We start from the raw sequence: 19,096 nt of genomic DNA on the forward strand, positions 1-19,096 counted from the left end.
CAAAGATAGACTAGGTAAAGAAACAAACAAAAGTCTCCTCTCGTAGCACTTTACTGCGACCTTGGAGGGAGCAAAACACCAGTGTGCTTGCTATGTTTAAAATGTTGGCAGGCAAATAAATGTAGATTTCCCTCAAAGACATTACAACCGAAACATGCAAAGACACTTTAGTTTTTCCTTAGAGAAAATGTTCGAAAAGGCGTAGATTTGGCATAGACTGAGGTCACATGTTACCATTAATATCAAGCAATCTGTGTTTTGTCCTCACCGTTATATCATCACGCTAAGAAATATTTTATCTTGGCGGCACAAGGGGATTTCTTCTTCCAAGGCAGGGGGGACAGAAAATAATTCAGAAGCATCGGTTTAAGGATTAGTAATATTGATGGGCTTAATGTATCAATAACGGACGTTTGAACATCCTGGAGAGGTATCCAATTTTTAATTTATGAATAAATCTTCATGCAGACATCTACATGTTATATTCAGATTCAGATTCAGATCTACTTTATTGTCATTCTAGTACACGTGTATACAGAACGAAATGTCGATACATCTGACCCGCACAGTTTCCTTGAATGTACAGATATAAGTAAAAGTTGTATTGTATTATGGCTACGTATAGTATTTATATATAGTATATATATATATATATATATATATATATATATATATAGTATTATATATGTTATATATATATATATCTGTTTTTAAATAGAAATGTTTCTTCAAATTTATTTCGAATGCCCACAAAGCAAAATACTATATTAAGTCTCTGTTTGAAGCACTAAATTTGCTATTGAGTTTTTTCGTATTTTTGTAGTTTTTAAATTTCTGCATTATTTTTCTAGTATTACGACAAAAATACAACGACAGTATTTGTGTATTGTCGTATTACTTTAGTGTTTTTGTAGTATTTTTCAAGTATTTTTTAAGTTTTTTCATTGTTCTTTTTTTGTAGTATTTCTATATTTTTGTCGTAATTCCATAGTAGGGTTTTATGTGCTGCGTATTTCTGTAGTATTACTGTAGTTTAATTTTTGTAGTATTTCTGTTGTTATATTTCTGTAGTAGTATAGTAGTATAGTACTGTAGTATTTTTGTTGAATTTATATTTTCTTTTCAAAATGAAAGAAAAAAATAATATAATTTTTTGTAGTATTTCTACAGCAGTATTTCTGTTTTTAGACATACATAGGACCAACGGGTATAAAGTGGGCATGCAACAAAAAACATTTTTAATAGTAGTACTTCATTTACCGTTCTATAAATATATATTTTGACATTATATTTGACCATTTTTGTTTGGGGGTCCGAGTGAAAGAGCCGTATTTTGCACACCGTTGCCATGACAAGAAAGTAATTGGTCCCGCCCCCAAATACATTTTACGCCATTTCATTGGTCAAATTCTCGTGGCTGGACTGCACTCAAACGTCCCGCCAGCTATCAATCGATGAGACATGGCTACATGGAGCCAAGGCAACCTAAATACTAACTGGAACAGAGAAGACCATGACTCGTTTTTCTCGAGTATTAGCTTATTTTGCACCACATCATTCAATTTTTGTATAAGCAAACTTGACCACGGACCAAATTGCCTTTCTGTATGGCTGTTGTGCGTTTCATCTCTGCTGCTACTGATCTCATGTGTTCAGTAAGTGCTTCTCAACCAAACTTTTTCTACATACGTATATATTCCCCGGGGGACATATGGGACCAAGTCACACATGTGCAAGTCTCAAGTAAGTCTCAAGTCTTCACCTTCAAGTCCCAAGTAAGTCCCAAGTATTTTTTTCTTGGGCAAGTCATGTCACAAGTCAAGTCCCGAGTCTTAGATTGCCAAGTCCAAGTCAAGTCACAAGTCATAAAAACAGCGACTCGAGTCCAAGTCACTAAGTCTCAAGTCCCCATGTCTGAAATTTCCCCCCCCCTAAAATGTAGTTAAGGGGCATGGAATTGACAAACGAACAGTTGCTATAATACTGAAATGCACTATAATACAAACCGAATTGCAAGCCGGTGTCTTAATTTATGAAATATACGTAAAATCCTCATTAAACATGTTGTGTCACGTCAACGGGTCCGCCATGTCAGGTGTGTTGTGCTACATAAACATATTAAATTTTCTTTTAAATTCTTTAATATGGAACATAATGCATATACACATCTATATTAATAATCCACTGCAATTTTGCGCTAATAATTAACAGGTATGAAAATCTTACCTTGAGAAATTCACCTTTATTAAAGGGACAGTGTGTAATACATACCTGTCAACCTCCACGGCTCCATGCCCTTACAAACTGTCGTATTTTCCTTTACAAAACACAAAAAAAATCTGACACCATATTTTTTTTTTTTCAAACGTGTTTATGTAGTTTAACATCTTATATTGTACGTGTGTTTTGTTATATCATTCTGTACATATTCTTAATAATAAAAATACAAATTGTACTATTGTAACCAGCATAACTAAAATATCCTTTAATAACACTTTAAATTTAAATTTGTAAATAGATAGTTTTGGAAGAAAAAATTAGTTCGCATTTCCATTTTGTAAACTAAACTACAATATCAACCATTGATATGTAGTGCCTAATTTCGACTTCCCTGCAAAATCCTCCCCCCTCGCGTGAACACGCATTCTGTTGCGCTTCCGACAATGTCGGAAGCGCAGCAGAATGCGCATTCATGCGAGGGGGGGAGGATTTTGCAGGGGAGTCGAAATTAGGCACTACAGCGGCAGACGCATGAGTACTGTAGCATCAAATGCTCGCTTCGTTTGCAACGAAAAGAACGATACCGTGGCAAACTCGTTTGACTTAATTGATTTGCCGATTCGTGATAGTAGGTGTATACTGGATGGTACCCATCATTGACAAATTTGCGTTTTTCCGTACAGATTTTCTTGTACGTCCTACACGTCTTAAAATGCATTATAAACGTACTTTGTACGGCAAAAACGTACAGGTTGACAGGTATGGTAATATTTAGTGCCTCCTAGTAGTTCACAACAACTTTCATCCAGTAAAAAAAAACGTAGCTTTGAATACGGCACTAGTCAAAAATACATGAACTATCATACCAATGCTGGTTTTTATAAGAAATGATTGGTTGAGATTTTTTTAATTTTTTTTACACCATGGAACCCTCACTTAGATCAGCGTGATGTCTGTACGGCATCCTGCCGCCACGATGTGCCGTTTATAGCCGGTGCTCGCTCTGGACCAGACAGCACATTGCCATCTAGCGGTCAAATATTACACATTGGGGGTTTATGTCAAAAAGGTCGAGCACGTAGGGTTCATATGAGTGCTTGTAATGTTTGAAATTGCTTGAATTCTAATTATGTGTTTTTAAAGTTTAAAAAGTGCTTGGAAATGCTTGACATTGTTGCCATGTTTCACATCAAGTCTGCTTTAAAATGAATATTTACACATGTATTGTTCAGATCCACAAATATATTCACAATTTAAGATCTAAATCTTCATGCCAGAGATTTATTTTGTTGTGTGTCCGGATGAAATTCGACTATTAAGCATTCAAATGGAGAACTTTACTTTAAAAGGAGCAACAGGAAACTTCCACCGATCACAAGACACCCCTCTGTAAGACAAAATATGGTCTAAATGTGCCTTTTATTCTATATTCTTATACTTACTTTGATAATCCTATATCTTTATACATTTTTATTTCTATAGTGCTCAATAAGTGTGTGGTTTTACGATTTCGCAATCACCCTCAAGGTCAGGAGAATAAGTTCTCAGGCACCAAGGAATGTGCCTCTGATCAAAAAGCTACAACTTGAAAGCCACTATGAGGCCTGCTAGCTGGTTAATCAGAGATGGCTTTGACTCCCACATTTCAAGCCGCTCGAAAGCTTGCGTTTCTTCACAGATATGCATTGTGTTTACAAAGTTTCACTATCCCTATTGTTCATTTATTATACTCGCTCGCCATCTAGCGACCAACATTATACACTGCAATTAAATATGTGATTACTGTCTAAACCAATCGGATTTATTTCCTGTGCTCATATTAACCAATCAGATGTGTAGTTTCCTTGTGTTTTTATAACAACTGAGCCTCCTGAAAAAAGAGGAGGGTGTTCTTCCTTGAGTAGATCCTGGAAGCACGTACCTCCGATGGAAGGGGCTATCAAAAACCCAAATTTCCAGAGTGTGTTCTTTTTTTCTTTCTACTACCATCTCAAATTTTAACCTTGACACCGTCTTTACCACCACGAGGTATCTTGTCAACAATGTCCTTTGCTTTTTTTTATTATTTGATTTTCCTTGCCATGTATACAAATCATAGTTTTTTTAGGATCAAACCACGTTGCATTATTTGCATGTCCATAATTTTCATTTGGATTGATGAATCATTACAATATCAATGAACTGCAAAATTGATACTCTAAAGCTAAAATACAACATTTTTCTGAAGGATTTCTTACTTTGGAATAAAATGAGACTGTATTTTGGGAACAAATTCGGGCAAAAAATCTTGTGCACCACTCGCTGGTCGACAACCGAATTGAGTATTAATGAGTAAGACTGGATCTAAACCAAATAAATATGATTCAAAGCAATTCTCCCTACACCGGTAAAGCAAAGATTTTTACTGCAGACTCTTGCTATTTTTTTTTTTAATTCCTGCAAAAGATTGTTATAAATTCAGCAAAATTGGGTGCAAGATTTTTTCTTTTTATTGGATTTATGTTTTTATTTTCGCAGCGTTTTACAATGGTCCAACTTTAGTTTTTATGTAAAATATGTAAATGATAATCAAAAATCAGCAAAAGTATGTGTAACACTCGAGGTGTAATTTATTTTACTAAGTGTACAATTTTAATCAGCTTCACCAAACAAACTGATAAACTGTCAAATATATTTCCCTGTAACATCTCATGAGCGGATGAGTATTAAAAGAAAAAATGTCATCTGCTACCACCTACTGGTTTGGATGAGTGTTTTTGTTACTAGGTTGATCATTGGATGAAAGCAAAGATAAGGTATATGACTTCAATTTTCACAACTCAAAACGGTATTTTCGTAAGCCACTCATGGTAAAACAACAGAGGGGAAATACTCAATTTGATACCGTATTGCTCATTTGCTTTTCATGTACAGTTGCATTTATTAGAGCTGTAAATGTTCATTATTAATTAGTGTGTCTATACTGGAACACACACACAATATGTTCAAATTTGAACCAGTCTCCCCGCAACCCTACTGAGGTTAAGCGGTGCAGATAATGGGTGGATGAACCAAATCTGTAAATTTAGGGGAGAGGGCAATTTAATGTTTTCCTATCCACTATGTTCTCCAAGTGTAACAAAGTGCACAGCAGTCTGTGTTAAACATTTTATTCTAGATTCTAGATTTATTCTAGATCTGTCACTCCCTTGTTCTGGATGCCATTTCCTTTGTTCGGTATTCAAACAGCTAATTAGATGAAATATGGATGAAATACACATTGTTGCTTTCAATGACTCAATGCTTATAATTCATGTTGCTGCACAGGTTGCCCCAAATCTAGATGTCCATTGTTAAAAATGTTGTTTCTTTTTCCTTCCCTTTTACCACTTTAGTTTCGTGAGTTTGAGATGCAAACGTCACGGAGGACATCCTGGACATGCCCTGACTTTGCTCTACTGTTTCCTTGGTAACGTGTGTGGATTCACCGGAGCCGTTTTGTCCAGACAGCTGCACGTTCAAGTAAACGTGACACTCTTGATAGAGCAATCCTCATTTTAGATTGCAAGTCTCACTAACTTCCTTTTGCAGGTTTTAATGGGACTTATCTCCTCTGCCCTGGATATGGTCAATTTTATCTCCTGCTGTATTCCACTATGTTTTTGCAGGAGCCTGCAAGCAGGTAAGTTGAAAATCATAGTATAGGCAATTTAATATCAAGCTGGAATACAAAAAATACTTTTATGTGGAAAGAGCAAAGGAGACGAAGAATGATGAGGCGCAGAAGAGCTCATTTTCTTGCAGTTTATCTGCTGATGGCCCTTGCAGGAGGGTTCCTAAAGTCAGGTGTCTTCCAAAGTCAAGCAGAAGGAGGAACCTTCAAAAGCCGGAGGCTGCTTTACGACGGACTGCAGGTATGATTATGACGACTACCATTAGCTATGACAATATCCAAAATGCAATCAACCCATTTGTCTACCCCTGCACCTGTATTTGAGGACACTGAAATTCTAGGGTACACCCTTGGCCTGCTGTCTTCTGTTATCACAGTTACCTCGAAGTTTCCCAAACTTTACAGAGTTGTAAGTGACTGCCTTCAACTAAGCCTCGTTTCGATGAAGCTTTAACCTATTTGACATTTTTTTTCCGGCTCCCACATGCAGCATCGAGGAAAGACGCTGTCACGATCTCAAGTTTTCTCTGGAGTTCTGTTTGCGCTTGCTGCTGCCCTTTACGCTGCTGCTATACTTAACTACAGCACTCGGGTCAGCTTCCTCATCAGGGCCATGCCTTGGTTGCTGTCGGCCATCTGTGGTGCCTTGCTGGATCTTCTTGTATCCTGTTCATCCTCAATGTATATAAGATAATGTCGTCCCTCTATATACGAAATTAATTTGTTGACGGGTAAAGCTTGTAGCTAGAATTTCTACTATCTCGAACGAATATTCCCCACAAGAAATAAAACCAATTAATCCGTTTCCAGCCTCCCTAAATCATCCAAGTTAGCCCAAAATAGATATCAAACATCTGATTTTAAAAATACATTTAAAATGTAATTTAACGGAAAAACACAATCATAAGATGCTGTTAAAATGACTTTAAAACACCACCCGATAAGAAAACCTAACATAAGGGCACTGGATCATGTCTGTATGGCAGCAAATGCATGCCAACTGGGACGAGCTGATGCGGCGGCAAACGGTCTCTAGTGGTAGAGTCCGGACATTTTCGTAACTTGGATTTTTTTTCTCATATGTGAGGCTCGAAAGACATCCCATATACCGAATTTCTTGTATTGTGAATCGCTAGTATGAAGAGGGGGCACTGTACATCTAAATTTTGCAAACCACAAAGTTCTATCTAATTGGTCTAAGATGATAACCCTGCAGCTTATCAACCTTTGACACACGTGTCAGACGATAGCCCTCCACTGGTGTCACATGGGGGGCAGGCACAGGCAGCAGCAGCAGATTATGAGCTTTTCTTTGGAAATGGAGAGCCTTCTGCATGACTCCCTTCCTGGGAAGAAACCCAGGAAACAAGTAGGTCCTTTCCACTTCTAATCTAACTTTACTGTTGCTCCTTATGTTACAAATACCAGTGCAAAATCTTTAAGAAAATGTATCCAAACAGAAACGGAGATCCGCAGAACTTACAATACCCATCGTCTGTAAATTGAAATCAAGCTATGTTCATTTTTGCTCCTCTAGATGGCGCTCTTGGGTTATTTAACAGATACAAAGATTGCCGGAAGTTTAATACATTTCAAATAAATATTTAGTCAAAGAGTGCCATCTACAGGAATTAATTAATATTTCAAGTGCTTTATGAATTCTCAGTTGTCCATCACTCTTTAAATTGCAAAATCCGTTCATTGTTACAAATATGATACGGTTGCCTGTGCACCATTTTTTTTTACAATACAGTGATTAATGATTGCTACTTTGTTTTCTGTTTTGTTTTTTAAGTGATAACATTATCTAAGAGCCACTTTAAAAAAGTGCTCTGCGACTAAGATTCTTTTTTTTTTCCATAATCTGAAAGTTCTATATCCATTCTAAAATTCAATGTTTTGGCCGCTCTGCATTCAAAATGAAAACCGGGACGCGTGTTTTCTTTGAACCCGAAGTAGCAAAAAAAGTAGACATTACAATTACATTTCAAAGCTAAGCTGTAATGTTAAATAAGTTGGCATTAATTGTTAGAAAAATTAATGTTTCTTAACAGAACACTAATATTTGACCACTAGATGTTGCTGTATTGTGTAATGCAAATAAAAAAAAAACATATGCTACAAAGCACAAGGAAGACTACAAACTACGGATATTAGAAGTTACGGAACCACACAATATTTATGTGTGTGTGTGTGTATATATATATATATATATATATATATATATATATATATATATATTGTGTGTGTGTGTTAGTACTGTATCTTCATATTGTTTACTTCATATTATTTATTATTTTTTGTCCAGCCTTTTCCGAAGGTTTGAGGTTTTGCTAGCCGCAAGATGGTGGACAATCATATCAGCTCCTACTAATTAAAGCTCATGTCATGTAAAATAAGTTCCTTGACCTACAAGTATTTTAAAAACTTTAATGATGGTTCATGTATTTTTTTTATTATTCGAATCAATATATTTTTTTAAATAATTGTTTTTTTTTCACCACACTTAATACTTAAAGTCCTTTTAAAGAAAATTCATGTTCTCCCCCGTGCTTGCGTGGGTTTCCTCCCGGCACTCCGGCTTCCTCCCACATCCCAAAAACATGCAGACAAACATTCCAGGTTAATTGGCCGGTTTGCATTGTCCCTAGGTATGAATGAGCAAGTGAGTTGTCTGTCTCCATGTGCCCTGCGACTGGCTGGCAAACAGTTCAGGGTGTCCCCTACCCACTGCCCGAGGATAGCTGAGATGGCTTCCAACACCCCCGCGACCCTACTGAGGATAGGCGGTGCAGATAATGGATGGATGGATGGGTTTTTAACATTGTGCTCTTTTTTTTTTTAAGTTTTCATTTATGTTGGTGTGCATACTTTGCATTTCTGACAATTGAACAACATGTGGTGCTTCAATTGTTTGCACTTGAGAAAAATGTATCAAAACGTTTTGCATTGTGCTTTTTCTTGATAGAGCAAAAACCTAAATTTGAAGGAGATGGGCCGCTACATGGACGTCAGTATTCACAACACAAAATTGGTAAGCTATGTTGCATATGTCAAGCAACCTGTCATGTGTAAAAAATTCCCATTCATATCTAATCCATCACAAAAAGGCAGATTATTTAATACTTCTCAGCACCGCGTATTATGCTTTATTTTTGTCAGACGTACCCCAAAGAGGCAGCAGATTGTGGAAAGGTAGTCGACAACGCCGTGAGCAGCACCGGCCTTGTTGATGGTTGCGATGCATCTTGTGATTCTTCCGTCGTCAGTTCTGACCTAGAAGTGGGTAGGACTGATCGTGATTTTCAAGAATCGAATAATGCATAAATAACACTTTTTGTCATTGGGGTTATCACTATAGTATATTTACTATTCTCAAACTGTTATGAGTACTTCCGAAAAAAGCCACTAGATAGCGCATGACGACACCAGATATGAATGCAGATTTGACTGAGAGACTTGAGTAATGGGAGATTATTTTAAATTCTTGTTTTAGCAATATATACCGGTAGTATGTTAGTAATAGATTGCAACCTACAAGATAAACTGTTAAGACAGCACATATACAGCTTTGGGGGTAAGGTAAGGCATATTAAGGATTCTTTTGAATACAAAGTAGGTTTTAAAAAGTCCCATCAAAGCAAAATCCAAGCATTTCAGTCACTGCAATACATAATAAATAGATCCATATGTAAATGTAATTTCTTTATCTTGCTCTGTCAACAGATTAGTTTAAATGATTTGTATGGCAGTTATGTAAATTAGCTCGTAATTCATTTTTGATGTAACTACAATGTGAGATATTTTCTCATTACTCATTTTTATTTTAGTTTTATTCTTTCTATCCTATGAGGAAAAACAAGTCTAAGAATCTAATTAAAGCTGGGATGTGTTGTTTGAGGTGTCCTTACAAAGTTGAAAGTAAAATATTTTCTCTACAAAATATGTGTTAACAATGCCCAACCGAGTTTGAGGAGCTTTTATAATATTTTACCACCGCCCTTATCTACTTTTATCTTACTTTTAGCATCACTGTGCTAGGAACGTAAAGCACATTAGGAAGCGGGAGAGGGGGAGAATGACTTTATGCTCACAATAGCAGTTTTTCATTCATGTAGTATTAAAATAGTAAAAGTAGGAAAAGGCTTGTTTAAAATTCAATCATAGCACCAACCTAAATCCCCAAAAAGATGGAATAAAAAAGGGGTTAGTTGAGCTATTCTGATATGCACCTGCTTGAGGAATGAGCTGACTGAGGCTACGATTATGACTGTAAGCCAGGAAATGGCATGAAAAAAAAAAACGTTTTTTTAAAGTAAAGTCATATTTATTTGTATAGCCCTTAATCAATCACAAAGAGTCTCAAAGGGCTGCACAGATCAAAGACTATTGCAAACTACCCAACCTTGATCCAGAAGGCTTATCTAATTATAGACCGGTGTCAAACCTACCGTTTCTCTTTAAAGTAATAATAATAATAATAATTTCCTTGTATTGTCATTCTGTGTAACAATGTACACAGAACGAAATGTCGATTGCACCCGACCCGTTGTACCGAGCCGATGCAGCCGCAGCCAACAGAGGGCGCCGCCGACCACTTTTTAAGTCTTAGGAATGACTCGGCCGGGGCGCGAACCACCGACCTCCCAGTCTCAAAGCGGGCGCCTTATGTGGCACACTAGCTGAAGGATTTTATATCCAAGAACAATCTTTTTGAATCAATGCAATCAGGATGCAGGGCTAACCACTCTATCGAGACAGCCCTGATTAAGGTAACCAATGATCTTCTACTGGCGATGGACTCCGGCGCTTCATCACTCTTGCTGCTGCTGGACCTTGTGAATGAATGAATGAAAACTTTATTCGAACATCAAAATAAAAAAAATATGGAACAAAAACAATAACTCAACAACAAAATAAAGTTGCATAATATGTTCAAAAGGGGTAGTAAGAAGCAAATGCTTATATTACCTACCCCTTCATCTTTCCCCACCAAACGTACCAATGATATAACAATAAATATAATATATTAATAATAACAGTTTTGATATAAGAATAGCAACAATAACACAACGTTAACTAGACGCACTATTCCCAATCTCCCTCACCACTCATACCCCATCCTCCTCATCTCTGTATTCCGCCACGAATGTTCCTTTGTATCTAAACCTGAACAAGTGAATATTTGGACACCATTTGATCTCGTCTTGCAATCCGTTCTAAAGCTTGACTCCACACACAGACACGCATACTTTTCTCACCTTTGGGATTATGAATTCACTATTTCCCTCTTTCCGAATGAATAATTTACGGATGTTTTCTGGCACTATGTTTTTGCTGACCTTAAATAGCGGCTTTGCAGTGAAAAATTTAACTAAATCGTCTAATTTTAATAATTTGGACAGCAAGAATAATATATTAGTATGATCTCGATATCCTACCCTGTGTATGGTTCTAATTGCTGCCTTTGACACTGTGGACCATAATATCTTACTAGAACGGTTGGAAAAATAGATTGGTCTTTCAGGAACCGTCCTCTTATGCTTCAGATCCTACCTCTCAGATAGGACGCACTGGGTTTAATATGGTTAAAATTACATCTGAGCACTTTAGTGTTACCTGTGGTGTTCCGCAGGGTTCAGTACTTGGCCCCCTTTTTTTCAGCATTTACATGCTTCCATTAGGTGATATTATTCGCAAGTATAATATCAGTTTCCATTGTTATGCAGATGACGCTCAACTATATCTTCCGATGGAGGAATTTGGAGGCCTGCCTCGCTGAGATAAAAGAATGGACGTCACTCAGCTTCTTGCGCCTTAATTCTCAAAAGACCGAAACGTTAGTTATTGGTCCATCTAAATGCCGTGACTTGCTCTCAAAAACGTCTCTGAACATTGACAAATGTAATATCACCCAGAGTGACTCAGTCAAAAATTAAGATGTCATATTTGACCCCGAACTGTCCTTTCAAAAACACGTTAAGAATATTACTAGAACAGCTTTTTTCCATCTTCGCAATATCGATTACTGTAATGCACTACTCTCCGGTCTCCCCAAGTCCAAAATCAAGAACCTTCAGCTAGTACAAAATGCTTTGGCGAGGCTTTTAACCAAGAAAATAAATTTTGATCACATTACCCCGGTTTTAGCTAACCATTTCAAACAAGCCAAGTTCTACCAAGGAAGATGTTTTATTTTGGGTGAGGCACCTGTTGGTATTGGGTAGGAAAAAATAATGTCAGTAAAAAAAAAAGAAATACGCATAAAGCTCAATCCAAGTTTATATAGATCTTCTTGGAAGGTCTGATTGTGTGTCACCTCTCCTTTTAATGTGTAGTAAAGTAACATTAAGACTATAATCACATGACTTTTGTGGAAGTGAGTCAAGCAGTTATTTAAAGTCTTTTCCATTCAACAAGCAGTCAGCAAGTTTGAAATGACACCAAGTACTTCTGTGGCGCTTTCAAAGTGGCGCATACCTAATGTAGTGGAAGCTTCCTAGTTAAATGTTGTACCATTTCATGAATTTCTAACCACTAATATGCATGATTGCACCCAAGATGTCATGGGTTAGCCCCAGTTGAGTATCAATGAGTAAGACTGGATCTAATTCAGGTTTTTGGTTTTTTCTTTTAGTACATCTTTTTTTTAAAAGAACATTTATTTTTCTTTCTGAAAAATACAAGCATTCAATTATTGACTTATTGTCATTACTAGCAAGACTTTGATAACATTCTAAAAAAGTATAATATTGTGATTTTCTGTATTGAGTATTTTCTGGAATGCAACTTTTAGAATTATAGATTCTGGATTCATTACGAATCAACTGTAATTTTGGAGGTCTTTTGTTTTTAATTTTGCTGATTAAAGGAAAATACGTGTATCCGATCTCTAAATATGAAAATATCATGAAAAAAAGTATACTAGTAGACTGTAAGCCATAATTGAATTGTCTTTGTTGTCATATATAACATTGTAGTGAACATTGATTGGAACGAGATGAGACACGGTACTCCAGGATAAATGCGTAATAAAGACTTCAAAATGCTTGGAAACTGACCCATGTTGTAATAAGTCAAGTCATTTTTATTTGTATAGCCCTTGATCACAGAGTCTCAAAGGGCTGCACAAGGTATTGCACAGACTATTATTTCAGATTATTATTACACCATCCCCTGATCTGGAACCAACATGAGGGCAAGGAAAACCTGAAAAACCTCAACATGTGGAAAATGAAGAAACCATGAGAAGGGACCGCACATGTGGAATCCCCCTTTCAGGATTACCAAACAGCAAAGGATGTTGCAATCACAAATAATAGAGAGATATTGTCCACAAAAAGTATAGGTTATCTATATGCTATAGAGTAGAAGAGTGTTTAAGCTTAGATTTGAACATTTCCACTGAGGTTGCAGATTGGATCTCAGGGGGAAGAGCATTCCACAGCGCCGGTGCCCGGATGGAGAACGCTCTCGAACTTGCGGAACACTTCTTGGCTCTTGGAATCACCAGTAGACCGGCGCTTTCAGTTCATTGAAAAATAATGCATCGTAAGAGTAGTGCAATAACATTTAGCAGAAACAAAAAACCCAAATGGGGTTTTTAGGGGTTTTTAAGGGTTATTGTTCTATCTTCGTTATTCATTATCCATTATCCGTTATCGGTCAGTTCATAATACGCTGCAAAGCCTAGGAGCCGGGACACTTACTCTCAGCCAAAAGGCCAAGCTAAGGTCCTAGCCCTAAAGCCTTGCTGCGATCATTGCGAATGCACCGTTCCCGGAGGTACTGCAATACCGGGCCGATGCGTGGAGTGGACAGAGCAAGCTCTTATTCCATCTCCGAAATGCAAAAATCAAAGATCATGGCAAGAGGTACGGCCAAAAGGCCAAGCTAGCCCTAAAGCCTGGCCAACCTAAGGAACTAGCATCAAAGCCTTGAGGCCAAGCTAAGGACCTAGCATCAAGGCCAAGCTAAAAGGCCAAGCTAAGGACCTAGCATCAAAGCCAAATATGTGAACAAATACAATATGAGTACCGAATTTTTAATTTGCAACTTGCAATATATATATTTTTCACAGTTCTGTGCGCTTGTTTAGGGTGGTGGTGGCCCTGGGGAAGTAACCGTGTTCGTTTTTGTCTTTAATGTTATGGCTCCATGATCAGCAATATTTAAAATGATGAAAGGCTTTCAATAATTCAGTTGATTTGTAATTAATCTAGAATGTATATTTTTCTTTTTCTAATTGCATTACAGAAAATACTGTATCACAACATCATAATTATGAGATAGTCCTGTATTTGCGTTCTGAAAAAAAAGGAATATCTATTTCCCTCTAAAAATGTAACCGTCATGTAATAGTTTTGATGCCCAACCCATTAGACTGGGAATAAAGGTGTGTTCGTGTTAAGGCACATTTGACTTTGTTACCCATATAAAGGTGTAGTGCATCTTTACGGACCTTGAGCCACAACTAACCTCTACTCCCAAACGAGTATTGTATGTGTTCTGTTGTTGGGTGTCATCTTTATCTGTCTCATGACTGATATAAAAGCAATCCTATCAAATCATTTACATGAGTAATCCTTCTCCTGAAGAAACCTTGCTATAGCTGTTTGTCTATTGAAAAAGCATTCCAAGAAATGGGAGTCTTCAATGATGTCATTTTCGAAAAGTGATCTTTGTGGCTATACAAAGTTCCTACTTCTGACTCAATTTTACCCGTAGATGGTCATTAACTGGAGCATTATTGTGCAGTGAAGTTTCTCCATCACGATGGAGCAGAGAGCAGTAGGATTGTAGTCGGGAAGTGTCTGGGGTTTCATGTGCTGCTCAATTGTTCTCCTGTGACGGATTGTTGATTAAAGCATAATGCTGGGCAGGGCACGTCTGGATAGGAAAATAGCTGAGACCTTCTGGAGTAAATTTTTGTTTTTGTCTCTTGCTCAGGAGTTATTACTGTATTGTCTGATGACATTTTAGGCTAAGTCTTCTTTTTGCTTTTTTTTTTACATAGTAAATTTGATCATTCCTCTCACTTAAAAACCGGAACAATTTCAAAAGCATTTTACCACTTTGGCGGAAAATAAATGAATTTGAAAACATCTACCTACTACTTTGTCGTCAAATATGCTATATGCACACCCTACAGCACAGATGAAATTATTTCCTCTTGCAAACATGCAATTAATAAGGCATATCAACAAGTTAAAAAAGCAAAAGTATGCATTTAAAAATGTACAAATACATAAGGTTTAGAATAAAAAAAGTGCCAAGTATAAACTGGAATCCGAATAGAGAAGTTTAGCATTTATATGGTAGACAGCAGAGGGGTGGGAGGGTGTAGGTTAAGGAGATGGATCAGATTCCTTACGGGCTGACGGAAGAAGCCGCCCTTGAGCCTGCTGGTTCTGGCTCTGAAACACTGCAGTGTTTTCCTTGATGGCAGCAGGTTGAAGAGGCTGTGAGATGGTTGAGTGGGGTCACCTGCAACCCTTGTGGCTTTTCGGAGGAGGCGGGATTTTGTAGATGGTAGAATTTGACAATCCGTTATCGCACTTCAACTTCTGCTTAAATTACTACACGATTGTTGTTAACATAAGCAATTTATTAATTGAAACAACACAGTGTCAGTAGTAAAAAGCATGCATCAAATTACAACTGTATGGTTTAATTGAAACATTTGAAGGAACTAAATTTTTGGTTGCAAATGCAAACACGTTTTTTTTTTTTTTTTCCGTTTTAACATCAATGAGTTCAGGATATGTGGCCCGCCAGTTGTTGACCGTAGTATAAAATGTATTTCTACAAAAAAAAACAAAGGACAAAAAAAAGCAACATTTCTCCAAATGATGGCAGTGGAAATTGGAGTATTTTTTTCTCCAAATCCAAAACTGCGTCTGCCAATTTGTCAAGAGACTTTGGCTCTTTTCAAATAATACAATATCAAGAGGTACTTCCAGACCAACCAAACTAATGTTGTGAAAAGACAAAGCAACTTGAAGCTGTATAATTGACACAGCAGCGCAAGTCAAATGAAAATGCTACAAATGTGAGCTATGAGATTGCGAATTCACTAAAGACTGTTCAAAGAATGCCAGGCTGACTAGTCGGCCCTCACACATTTTCTGCTCACCAAATCTGGCCTGCTTTGTCAAACGTTTGGACACCCCTGCTCTATAGAATTGAGGTCTGGACTTTGGTTTGGCCACTCTTAACACCTTTTATATTGTTGGTTTTAAACCATTCCTTTGTCGATTTTAGGGTCGTTGTCCTGTTGAAATGGGAACCTGACCCCATCCTCGGGTCTCTTGCAGACTCCAACAGATTTTATGCCAGAATCGCCCTGAATTAGACACTATCCATCTTCCTAACAACTCTAATGATCCTCCCAGTCCCAGCTGAAGAAAAGCAACCTCAGAGCATGATGCTGAGACCACCATGTTTGACAGTGGGATGAAGTTTTTAGAGTGATGTGCAGCGTTACTCTTTGGTCAAATCTAAGGCTTAACATTTAGCCGAAAGATTTGTTTATGTTCTCATCCGACTAAAACACTTTGTTTCTCATAAATACCAAATGAGCCTTTTCATGGTATTCTTTTACAAATTGCTTTCTTCTTGCCACTCTTCCATAAAGGGCAGATGTATACGGAGTACCAATAATAGTTGTTTTATGCATCGATTATCCCACCTCAACTGTATATGCCTGGAAGTCATCCACTGGGATCATGGGCCACTTGTTTGCTTCTCTGATGAGTTTTTTCCTTGTTTGGGCCAAAACCTTAGAGGGACGTCCACATCTAGGAAGGTTTGCAGTGGTTTTATGTTTCCTCCAATTTTCTATTATTGCTCGGCCAGTGCTTTTGGAGATGTGTAATGCAATAATTTTGCTAGGCACTGTATCTATGGGATGAAAAAATCTTTATTAAAATTACTTTTATTGTTAAGCTATTTAGTTAGCTAGCAAGTAAAATGACTTTTGCACAGTGCTCAGGTCACATGCTGTGATTATGACAGGAGGGATGGATCTAGAATAAAGGGGATGGATCTAGAATAAAGAACAATTGATTTGAGGCCTGTGTCAACACCCTCTGCCCCCCTTTTATGTTGTTGCTTTTTTTCAATCAAGCACAACAAAAACGTTTCAATCAAAAACTGCCACCTGAACAACTCACTTTAGGTAAATCATTGTGTCCCCGTGTGCCTGGGATTGTCTGGCAACCAGTTCAGGGTGTCCCCTGCCCACTGCCCGATGAATTCCTGGGGTGGGCTCCAGCACCCCGCGACCCTACTGAGGATAAGCGGTGTAGCTAATGAGATGAGATTTTTGATTCCCTACATTGTTTTTTTTCTTCTTCACAATCCGCTAACCACCACAAAACATTAGAATCCATGAATTGAACAGCCATCCTATCTTTTCATCCAAAACCAAAACTAATTTTTTGCAAACTGACGAATTTTAGGGACGTTAAATGTGGGGTGCGTTGTTTTAGATGTCTTTAAAAAGTTGAAAATACAATATTTTCTCTATTAAATATGTGTATCAATGCCCAACTGAGTTCAAAGAGCCTTTATAAAAATATCCACCAAACCCGTCTGTTTTTTTCTTTTAGAACAGCTGCTACTGGACTCGTAACACTTAAGGAAGCAGGGAAGGAGGAGTGGAGAGTGATTTTATGCTCATTCCCAGTTTTTTGTTAGTGTAGCCTGAAAATTGGAAAAGTGAGAAAAGGCCCGTTTCAAGTACAGTACAAATGTCAACCCTAACCCCCCAAAGTTCAATAAAAAAAGAAAGTATGTTTGCACTTGTGCAATGAGCCGACTGAGGCTGTGATCACAACTTTAAGCCAGGAGATGGCGGCGAAGAGTAGAAATATTTAAAGTTGCGGCCAACTCTGTTAAATGAATATAATTCTCTCATTTTGACAGCGGAGGAACGTTTTTTTTTTTCCAAAACACACTCGCGAAATATTAGCTGGGTTTCTGTTAAAACTTGATTTTCATTTTTAAACATTTATAAAGTATAAAACGGGTTAAGCAGTAGTAAATGTCAGTGATTTGGTTTATTCTATGCTCACTGCTAGAAAATGGGCCCATGCATTTTAAACACACCCATGATGCCTATTCTAAATCTGAAACTCTCCTTGTTTTCTAGTGGGATTTTCAAGAGGGGAATGTGCAGTGGATTGACCCAAACACTAAATCACATAATGGAGAGGCTTTCCCTTTGCAAGAATGGCCAAGCAACCCCAAACCTTTTAACATAGGCACCTATGCCTCATGCATAGTCCCTTAGAATGGTGTGTCTTGTATTGTCAAGTCGGCCTGTTCAAAGGATGAGTAAATTGAATTTCCTTGCAACTGATTTGTTAATGAAGCATATTTACGATTCAAATAAAAAAAGTATCTAAAACAAAATATTGAGGGCTTGGATGTTGTTTTTCTCAAATGTAGAGAAGGTCTCCTTTGGTGCATCAATATCTCTCTCTTAAGGCATTTGGACGTTTTGGGGTCCGATACTTTGCAAGATGCTCTGTGTGCGTTCACAGTGCAACGATGTGCAGAGATCATTTTAGGGTTGTCTGCATTCCCATTTTTAACAACATAATGTATGTGCAGGGTTTTCCAAAAGTCTTGGGCTTATTTTGACATTGAATATCTCAGAAACTACATCGTCATTAAAAGACATCTGGTAAATTCAAAAAGCTTGTAATCTCAATTTTTACATGGAATGTTCAATGGTCCTCATTGGTCACACAACACATATCAAGCCGATGGTCAAATTATTCCCAAACATGTCCCAGAATTGCATTGTGATTGGTAGACATGCTGGAAAACCGGTTAATCGTTAAATTGAGTGAAAATAAGTCTGGATGAGGAGTCACCACACCGGAGCTTCAGGGTTAGACAGTTTCTGAACACAATACTGCCAGATTAGACATTCTGGGAAGAATGATCAAAATCTTAAGTCCTGGCAACCCAGGTTTCACACCATGCAGTTTATTATGTGGGGATTGGTGAAGGATTGGTCTATGTGCCCCCTATTCCAAAAGACATGGATGGGCTGAAGGCACGAATCATAAAAGCTGCCGCAACCGTTGACAATATAATATTGGGATGTGTTTGGCAATAATTCCCAACCTTTCATGGCAATGCTGAAGCACGCCATGGATAAGTGGGTGAGGAAGAGGCAAGGTAGTTTTTGAAGACGCAAGGCCATGCCAT

At 37.6% G+C, this 19,096-nt stretch overlaps 1 protein-coding gene and 1 pseudogene across 5 annotated transcripts; one reads left to right on the forward strand and one right to left on the reverse strand.

Moving 5' to 3' along the window:
• Positions 1 to 1,399: 1,399 nt before the first annotated feature.
• tmem44 (transmembrane protein 44) lies at positions 1,400 to 18,291 on the forward strand. Of its 5 annotated transcripts, XR_015852247.1 has the most exons (11): positions 1,402 to 1,655; positions 5,595 to 5,721; positions 5,791 to 5,881; positions 5,953 to 6,113; positions 6,198 to 6,281; positions 6,363 to 6,533; positions 7,116 to 7,241; positions 8,841 to 8,906; positions 9,035 to 9,154; positions 16,553 to 16,679; positions 18,027 to 18,162. XR_015852247.1 is itself a non-coding variant. In XM_088349953.1 (10 exons), exons 1-10 carry the CDS (start codon positions 1,462 to 1,464, stop codon positions 11,809 to 11,811), a joined length of 1,275 nt encoding a protein of 424 aa, XP_088206079.1. In that variant the 5' UTR covers positions 1,400 to 1,461; the 3' UTR covers positions 11,812 to 11,840. The 5 variants fall into 5 exon arrangements, 4 of the variants coding, with proteins under 4 accessions (XP_088206079.1, XP_088206077.1, XP_088206080.1 ...); XM_088349953.1 differs by lacking the exons at positions 16,553 to 16,679; positions 18,027 to 18,162 and adding an exon at positions 11,602 to 11,840 and having other exon boundaries at positions 1,400 to 1,655; positions 6,028 to 6,113; XM_088349951.1 differs by lacking the exons at positions 16,553 to 16,679; positions 18,027 to 18,162 and adding an exon at positions 11,602 to 11,834 and having other exon boundaries at positions 1,401 to 1,655.
• LOC148355223 (U2 spliceosomal RNA) lies at positions 13,636 to 13,769 on the reverse strand (annotated as a pseudogene).
• Positions 18,292 to 19,096: the final 805 nt, after the last annotated feature.

Source organism: Urocampus carinirostris, chromosome 12, assembly GCF_059441175.1.
Source record: "Urocampus carinirostris isolate Australia breed hairy pipefish chromosome 12, RoL_Ucar_1.0, whole genome shotgun sequence".
NCBI lineage: Eukaryota > Metazoa > Chordata > Actinopteri > Syngnathiformes > Syngnathidae > Urocampus > Urocampus carinirostris.

Coding starts and splice junctions, on each gene's coding strand:
- tmem44 (XM_088349951.1), top strand. CDS start 1,462: ATGGCTACATGGAGCCAAGGCAACCTAAATACTAACTGGAACAGAGAA. Junction 1,656..5,594: donor CTACTGATCTCATGTGTTCA/GTAAGTGCTTCT, acceptor TTACCACTTTAG/TTTCGTGAGTTTGAGATGCA. Junction 9,155..11,601: donor TCGTCAGTTCTGACCTAGAA/GTGGGTAGGACT, acceptor ATTGTTATGCAG/ATGACGCTCAACTATATCTT.